This window comes from Cyprinodon variegatus, unplaced genomic scaffold, assembly GCF_000732505.1.
Source record: "Cyprinodon variegatus isolate N-32 unplaced genomic scaffold, C_variegatus-1.0 Scaffold929, whole genome shotgun sequence".
NCBI lineage: Eukaryota > Metazoa > Chordata > Actinopteri > Cyprinodontiformes > Cyprinodontidae > Cyprinodon > Cyprinodon variegatus.
Window position 1 is genome coordinate 108,271 of NW_015151382.1, and position 9,608 is coordinate 117,878.

At 37.6% G+C, this 9,608-nt stretch overlaps 1 protein-coding gene across 1 annotated transcript in view; it reads left to right on the plus strand.

Moving 5' to 3' along the window:
• Positions 1 to 9,608, plus strand: part of LOC107100003 (vacuolar protein sorting-associated protein 13B-like) — a gene marked incomplete at both ends in the record, with an annotated part of 299,591 nt that overhangs the window by 89,979 nt on the left and 200,004 nt on the right. The window contains one exon of the mRNA XM_015398349.1: positions 2,737 to 2,870. Within this exon, the coding sequence (XP_015253835.1) occupies positions 2,737 to 2,870 (134 nt within the window). The remainder of the gene's footprint in view (positions 1 to 2,736; positions 2,871 to 9,608) is intronic.

Here is a 9,608-nt window from a genome sequence, read left to right on the forward strand (position 1 = left end):
TTGACTTATACCTAAACCAAAAGAAGTTGTGACTTATAACTAAACCTAAAGAAGTTTTGACTTATACCTAAACCAAAAGAAGTTGTGACTTATACCTAAACCCAAAGAAGTCATGACTTATACCTAAACCCAAAGAAATCGTGACTTATGCTAAAACCAAAATAAGTTGTGACTTATAACTAAACCCAAAGAAATCATGATTCATTACTAAACTCAAAGAAGTCATGAGTTAAAACTAAGCCTAACGAGTTCATGACTTATACCTAAACCCAAAGAAATCATGATTCATTACTAAACTCAAAGAAGTCATGACTTATAACTAAGCCTAACGAGGTCATGACTTATACCTAAACCCAAAGAAATCGTGACTTATAACTACACCAAAAGAAGTTGTGACTTATAACTAAACCCAAAGAAATCATGATTCACTACTTAACCCAAAGAAGTCATGACTTATAACTAAACCTAAAAAAGTCATGACTTATAACTGAACCTTAAGAAGCCATGACTTATAACTAAACCTAAAGAAGTTGTGACTTATACCTAAACCAAAAGAAGTTGTGACTTATAACTAAACCCAAAGAAATCATGATTCACTACTTAACCCAAAGAAGTCATGACTTATAACTAAACCTAACAAGGTCATGACTTATACCTAAACCCAAAGAAGTCATGATTTATAAGTACATTCAATGATGTGACTTATAACTAAACCTAAAGAAGTCATGATTTATAAGTACATTCAATTATGTGACTTATAACTAAACCTAAAGAAGTCATGACTTATACCTGAACCTTAAGAAGTCATGACTTATACCTAAACCAAAAGAAGTCATTGTTTATAAGTACATCCAATGTCATGACTTATAACTAAACCATAAGAAGTCATGACTTATACCTAAACCCAAAGAAGTTGCGACTTGCAACTAAACACAAAGAAATCATGATTCATTACTAAACCCAAAGAAGTCATGACTTATAACTAAACCTAACAAGGTCACGACATACCTAAACCCAAAGAAGTCATGACTTATAGCTAAAACTAAAGAATTTGTGACAACTAAACCTAAAGAAGTCATGACTTATACCTAAGGCCAAAGAAGTTATATCTTACACCTAAATTTAAAGAAATCAGGACCCACTTGAGTCACCATAACTATAATGCTAAACACAGGCTATAAGGGGGAAGATTATTTCAGGGGAACTAAATGTTACAAACACCGGTCTGAAGACACGATTTTTAGATTATCACAGGATTGTTGAAGGTCGAACTCATGTGTTTGCAATAAAGATTAGTGGACCCTTTTTTAAAGTCTTTTGAATTCAACTAAACTGCCTTTCAAGACCTGTGTTTTGTTGGTGTTTTCTACTTTATACAAGATTTACATATAAGGCTAGTTTTTGTGATAAAAAATTTGGGCCAACGGAACAGGACAAATAACAGCTTTGCTCCTATATCTATTTAGTAAACAAATGGCAGGAAATTCTGTCAGGCTTTTGTTTATTCTTTGTTTTTTTCTTACTGCCCCCCACTGGACTGGGGCAGTATGGTGATTTTTCTTCCTTTACATCATTGCACTATTTTAAATAAACTAATTATCCATTAATTATCCTTTAAAAGCAATGGGCGAAAAAGGAACACGAATTAACTATGATCTTTTTACCTAAAAATAAGGAAAATTCCAAGGTATATCCTAACTATAGGACTTTTGGCTAGAAAATTGGCCAGTGGTATGTTACCATAACAGTCATGCACTATGTGAACTAACCATCTGATTTTCCTATTTCCCTAGTAACATTTTGTTATTGCTTTTGTATTTTTTTTGTCATTTGGTAAAACTGTGTCAGAAAATACAGAATAGTCCTGTGACCTCAGTCCTATTTATGACAACTATGGAATAAGGCTCCAGAGCAGGACAGGGCTTTCAATCATGGGATATGGTTTACTGTGTCTTAGGAGATACTTCCCCTTTTTTAAACTCCTAATGGTTCTAACATGACAGACCACAGCTCATCCTGGTAGAGCTTGATAGTCTTCTTTAATACTTCCGTTGGTTCATCTCTTAAGCTTTATTTCTTTTCTTTCTCACTCTGTTTTCTTCTGTAACAAGAGCAGTTATTAAATAATGAAGCTGTGGTTTGGTCACAAGGTTAATGTGGATAATTGAAAGATGACATGTAAGTTTGTTGACATTTGACTTCTGTTGCCATGAGTGTTAGCACAGACAATCAGCCTGAGTCTAGACCACAGCTGGCACACGCGAGGACAAATCATGTCTCCAACTATAAATGCGTGCGTCTCTCTCTATGTGTGTGTACATGCGTGCCCTTTATGTCCGTTCTCACAGTTCCCTCTCCCACTTTCGGAGACAAGAAACCCAAGTGCCAGCATTACATCATCTCGATGAAGTGTCAGTTAAACATCATATAACATGATACTGTACAGCAAATGAAAATAACAGGGAGTCTTAAAAAGAGTTAAGTCAAGAATAAATGGAGGACAGTACATTTCCTCATGTTAATAAATAAAATATTGATTTTTGTTTAAGACTTTACAGGGTGCTACATTACTTCTGTGGTAAAGAGGTCACTGGTGCCTTGGGCTAAATGTTTCAACAAATCTGACATCACTACTGGATGTATGAGGTTCCCAAAACTGGAAGTAGAATTTAAAAGACTGTTGAATCAAAGCTTGAATGTAAATTTCAGAAAGTATTTTTATTTTTTTTTTTACAGAATCACGCCCCATGTCCATACCAATGAAGGTCATACCGGACACTGCAATCGACGGGTCTTGGACGACGTCCGATGAACAAATGAAGGAACTTTTCAGTCATGCCTGGGATGCTGTCAAGCGACTTACTGTTCAGGTAATCTTCTAGATCATTTGTTTTTATATACACATTGGTATTGGCTTCTTTGTAGTTATTTTAGGGTTTCCAACCAAAAAAAAAAAAAAACTAATCTTCAATCCTTTATTTTTGTCCTATCACACCAATGATGAATTACATTTCTTAGAGTCCAGTTTTACCCACTCCTGGTTATACATCTATTCTTTACCCAATTTGTTTATAAGTATATAAGTATTCATTGGAATCACTACATAATGTGGCATTACATAAAGGCATAATGTATGTAATGCTATTTTCACACCGCACATGCACACACATACATTTAAGCAGCAAAAGCAGCTAGTTTTCATACAAAGGCGCAACAAAAGGTCCTGCAGTGTGTCTCGAGCAGCAGGAGCTGCGCATCTTGATGCATCACAGCAGCCGAGTAGCGTCTCATGAGCTTCTGAGCCTCTGACGCGCTGGACACGCTTCACAAGCAGCAGATGCCAGAGTTGGATCAGAGAAGCTGACTTGAAGCTGACAGGGAGTGTCAGGGAATGCTGCTTATGCAGAGTGGTATGACCACTCCTCTGAAACTGTTTATTAACACCTAAATTAACTTAAAATGTCAAAATCTACCAGAAGAATATGTTCGTATTTATTAATCTGGTGCCTGAAGTTTTTAGCATATACCTAAAAAAACGCTAACATCTACTTCCAGCCGCCATGAACAGTAGGGGAAACGCCCAAGAGGCAACCGGGACTGAGGCAGCTGCTGCTGGGGATTCCCAGTGACAGCACCCCACCGGTATGTGGGGGTTGGAGCGCCTCCATCAGCAAAATAATATTTAAGCAAATTAATATTTTCTCGCTTTAAAATATATCAAAACAACTTTTTACCCACCGATCACAGCAAAAATAGCAAAGCCGCTCTCTGCCATTGAACGCAGGAGCAGCAGAAGCTTCAGATGCATCTAGACACACTTTACTAGAGGATGTTCTTGAGGCACGTCTGACCTTATGTAGACAAGCATAAAAAAATGAAGCAGCAGGTTATGCTGCTGAAACCGCGTTAGGTGTGAACGTATCACAAACCAACATTTTCTAACCCATTGTTTATGGGTTTATGCTTGTTCAAGCTGATTCAATATACAAGGTACAACGTCTGTCTGTCCGTCCATCTGCCCGTCTTTTTATATAATTTTGTTGCTTTGAAATTTTACACGCTTCCTGCCTTTCGTTCCAGCTTTTAAAAATAACATCCGGCGTATCGACTAAAATTTTTTCGCAAATATAAAGAATAAAACTCACTAGAATTTAAGTCTAGAGGAAAATATTTCAAATCAAATCAAACATGTTTGATAACCAGTGAAGCACAGTTTCTTCTTTTTTTTCTTTTTCCTGAAACATCTTCATTCTTTTTCAAAAACATGATGCCAGTCAAACTGGGGACTGAGAAACACACATTTGAACTGAAATTATACAGTAAAGTCAAGGTTCTGCATCAGTCCATTGAGGTGTTAACAGTAGTTTCGCAAAAGTAACTCAACCTTCTAATTGTTTGCAGAATCCATCATTACCTCCATTTTCCTTTGTCCCCTACACCACTACACCACCAACTGCAGCAGTAATTAGAAAACACTCTGTCTTGTTGACATGGAAGTGGAAGCAATTCAAACTGAATAACCCGACTGCTGGTACCCCTGCTCTGGGATAGTCCCAAACCTAAACAGATCCTTTAATTTTAGTGTGGTGTAAACAGAATACCAAATAGCTCACACTACTACTGTACCGCAGAAGCGACGGAAGAAAAACACCACAGGGAAGCTGAGTCTAGTCCACTCAATGCTACAAAGCCATTTGTTAGTGTCAGGCTTTCTAACCTTTGATCTATTTGAACAGAATAGTGAAATCTGATGGTAATTGTGTAGATTATTGATTTGTTGAAAACCTGCTTACGTTGTTAAATCATCCAATAAAGTAAAAAAATCAGTTCAGCTCAGTCTATTTCTTTAGCACAACATGTCATCTCATGGCACTTTACAGAGACAAATTTTGACTGACTGCATCCAGTCTTTGGCTTTGCAGGATTCACTACCCTTAGATAAGGATGTGGAGATAATAAACGTTTGCTTGCAATGTGTCGTTGACTCTGCAACAATCCCTTCCTTCTTTTCCAGTATTAAACAGCTAAAAGTAAAAAGAAAAAGAGGCTAAGAAAGCAGCATATAGTGTAAAACACTAGCCTGGCGAGGCAGATTGACAGATTGATCTGTTAATGCTGATGCTAACAGCATCAGCATTAACAGGTCAGAACCAATCTGATAACTATAGATGTGACGCACCAATTCAAAGTGACATTCTTTGTATTTGTCTTTTGGCTGCTGAGAGCTGGGTCGGATCCTCCTTTCTTGCCCTACTGTACTTGTAAAAGTCATCAGACCCTCATCTGAGCTAAAAGAAGTATTATTTCATTCATTTGAAGACATAAATAAGATAGAACCTTTGCTGTTTGATGGATATAATCCATGTTAGAGTTTGTATTTTTACTTTGATCTTCCAATCTGTTGTCCCAGTCTCACATTCTCAGGATTCAATAATGTTTCCAGCTTTTTTGTCTCTTTAAGTTGTTTTTCCTCATGGTAAAAGGTTGTTTAATATTGTTGGCTTTGTGGTTGTATAAATGTACACTTTTTTTTTTTTTTTTATTGGTAATCAGTGTTTTGATGAGAATGTCCTTTATCCCAATTGACCAATTAAAGGGCTGGTTATTCTCCCGCAGCAGTGTGTCGCAATGAGCTTGTCGTAGGTATGACAAAGATATTTTTGATTGATGCCCATTTTTGAAGCGTGGTCTGCGCTATGTTATTCCACAAACAATCAGGAACTAGCTGTGGGTCTAGATATGGCCGAGACAGTGAGGAAGGGGGGACAAGTTTGTTTGACAACGGAGGGACATAAGGGCGAAAAAGAGTGGGGATCCAGGTGGAAAAAGGCTCCCAGCGTTCTCGAGCATCTCGCTCTTCTAGCTGGTCCATCTTCACGAGTCGTTTTCCACAATGGCGGTCATACAAACAAGCCAGTAAGGTACCAAACAGGAAATACGCACAGTGTAGAGCAGATGTAGATTTGGCCAATCAGAGGCCTCCTGTCTGCGACACTGTCTGTGATCACCTACAATTTTGGAGAGGTGCAGCAGAGTGTCTGTGGAAGGGGCGGGGGCATATCTGCGTTAACTGCGACAAACACATGGACGACCTGGTTTCTTAGCAGAAACCAGCATTGACTCCCAAAAAACTGCGCTGCCCAATTTACATTATCCAGCTATATTACTGAACGCCTTCACGCCCAGGGCCTAGGAAGGAAAGAGAAAAGGCTTTTTTTTTTTTTTTTTGGTACTTCAGCTCTTATTTTCTTATCATTTTCATCTCTGCAACAGCAATACGTTTATTTGATGGACGTAGCCAGTCAGCTCCCTGTCGATTCTTCCTCAGACTTGGTAGTACCACACTCCGATTTGGATAGCAGTGATCCAGATCCTAACATTTTTATCAGAAATTGCAGTAATAATTTAGTCAAGATTTACTGTTATTTTGTCTAAAACTGTAGATATTTAGCTAAATATTATTCCTGTTCTAAATATTAAATTATATTGACAGAGTTGATTCTTAAAAGTTGTATCTGAGTCTCTGAGTCAGTTTTCTTGTATTGAACAAATAAAAATATTCTTAGTTTATTATTTTATTCTATTTTATCTGTTTTTTTAACGGAAGCAATTTTGCAGTGATTCTGATAATTATGATGAATCCCAAACATAAGGAGTTTAGAATTATAATTAAAACATCCATCCGTCCGTCTGTCCGTCCGTCCGTCCGTCCGTCCGTCCGTCCATCCATCCATCCATCCATCCATCCATCCTCCGGGGGAATCCCAAGGCGCTCCCAGGCCAGCCGAGAAACATAGTCCCTTCAGCGTGTTCCGGGTCTCCCCCTGGGCCGCCTCCCAGGGGGACGTGCCTGGAACACCTCACCAGGGAGACGTCCAGGAGGCATCCTAATCAGATGCCACCTCAACTGGCGCCTCTCGATGTTGAGGAGCAGTGGCTCTACTCTCAGTCCTCCCCAGATGAGACACACTGCAGAGAAAACTCATTTCAGCCGCTTGTATCGGGGATCTCGTTCTTTTGGTCATGACCCAAAGCTCATGACCATAGATTAGAGTAGGAACATAGATCGACCAGTAAATTAAGAGTCAAATTAATATTCAATTTGAGTATTTTACTTACAACTGAAATCTAAGTATCTCTACACCAACCCAAACTGTTAGTTTAGCTGTAAGACGCTGTTTAATTGTTACATTTTTTGTCCTGTCTCTTGGCATGTAAGTTATTTTCGTTTGCTGGATTGTTCCTGATGTTAATTCTTCCCTCCTAGACTTATGTATGGAGACGAATATTCCCTTTTTTCTAATCATTTAATTCTGCTGCACCCTGCAGTGTGGTAGGCCTTTATCACTCCCACCGTTACAGACAGCCGGTCACACTTAAAACCACCAAGATAGACTCACTCTTATTTGTTTATACCAAAGAAGTTTTTGGACTGTCCTTCAGCAAAGTTTTTTTGGTTGAGGCTGTGTCGCATAAGTCACATTTATTGGTCCATTGCTGTAATTTATTCAGTAACACCACTTGTATGTTGCAGTGAGGCACAGGCTTAGTAAACAGCGATCAGTACAAAAAAAAGGAGAACTTAGAAATTATAGGGGTTTACACTTCAAAAGCAATCTAGAAATAATTTAAAAAGTTCTATAATTAGGTGCAATAACCTCTAATTTGAGTTGGTAAAAAGATGATCTGCCAATGGAATTAATATTTTAACTCTTAAAATAAGATAATTAGATAACAAATACTTAAAATAAGACAATGCAACAGTTTTTTATTTGTAAATTGTCTTGTTCCATTGGCAAGGTGTCTCACATACCTCCTCAATTCAAGAAAAATGCAATTATTTGAAGAAAGAATTACTCATTTATATATATATTTTTATTGCAGTGTAGAGTTAATAAAAAACTAGTGTGTAATAAACTTTTCTGTAACACTATGACATCAGAGCACCAACCTGCTGTATATTTATAAATAAACAGGTTTCAGGTTGTCTTCATAGATTAGCTGTCTTCATCCATTCTTATTTATTAATATTTTATCATTTGGTTATTGTGTCTCCATTAGTGTCTTTAAATATGTGCTTCCTTTTGGACCTATGCTTCCTTTCTACCTGATGCAGCTCACCCTTACCCATTTTTTTCCTTCTTCATCTGTTCTCCCAGTGGATGCACGTGTTCCCCCTGGCTGCTGATAATAATTGTAACTGAACAGAATGGTGATTCTATTTCAGGAATTTTGAAATAATTTCTTCTTTTTAACACATGAATGTGTTTAGCTTTGGCAAAGCAACACGTTGCTACCAAAACTGAAACGGGATATGCTGAAACAGAGAGACGGTTGCCATGGAAAAATGAGGTAACACTGCTCCCTGCAGCTGCCCCGCATTAATGAGTAGGGTATTTCTGAGTGAGAAAAAAAAAGAGAAAAAAGCGCAGTGGGGTTGAAAGGTAAAGTGATGGAAAGGAGAGGGAGGTTTAAAAGGAAAGGAGAATGCAAGGAAGGAAAAATGGGCAGAAATCAGTTTGAAGGCAAGAGAAAGTAAGAAAGACAGAATGGAGAATCATGGGTACTGCAGGTTCTGTGTGAGTCAAATTAAGCTTGGCAGATGGTTTCCATGAAAATGAGCCGTCCCTCTACCGGAGTGTCTTTTTGAGGCACATTACTTCATCTTTTACCTTCCTCCTCCTCAGACTTTCATCTCTGCATCAACACCTTTTCTTCACTACCTGTCAAGTTACAAATAAGTTACATCTGCACATCATGTCTTAAAAAAATGTTCGTGGTGTGGCTTTTTTTGACATTCTTTAAGAGTTTTGTAAGGATGAGCCGCTGTTCGTAATTATGCCCACTAAAAGACAGGCGCATCAACTCTATCAAGAACCCTTGGGACAATACAGATATATCCATCTGTTTCCTGAAAGATATAGACAGGTGCAATTACCAGATTCAAGAAGCATATCACATCGGCTACTTTAAAAGTAGAGTTTATTTGTAGTGTTTAGTATAAACTGGTAGGAGGAAAGACAAACCATAGAAAACCCAACATTGAAGGAGTCCTTTCATAAAGACAGGGCTTTTTTTAATCGTACATTTTTAGGTTTTCAGGTGTATCACTTATATATTACCATACAGTATAATCAATGAACATTTTTACATGCAGTAAGGCGAGTTTTTAGGGTCTTAAAAACATTGAAAAACCCCTATTTCTCTTGTTCCTTCGTTAAAATGATCCCTCAGTGTGTGTAATTATGCATTTACCCACCTTGGTCATCTGTAGCACACAATACTGCAAAAGAAGAAAAAAAAGCTATACATCACCATTTTTACCAGTATGGGATAATCTACTTACTAATAACTTTTTTATTGACTTGACTGATCAGCTCTTTCTGCTGACGGCGTCATTAATGCAAGCAGTTATGGCACTTCTCTTTTAGTTTCTTCATGGCAAGCAACATGTTTAATACTAGCTGACATGATTACAACACATTTATTAAAGTCGTAGGGAAGTCATATTTCAATTTTAAATCATTATGGCTTAAACATGTATATAAATGTACTCTATCAGACCATATTGTCCCAAAAGTTAGAAAATTTCTATTTAAAAAAAATCC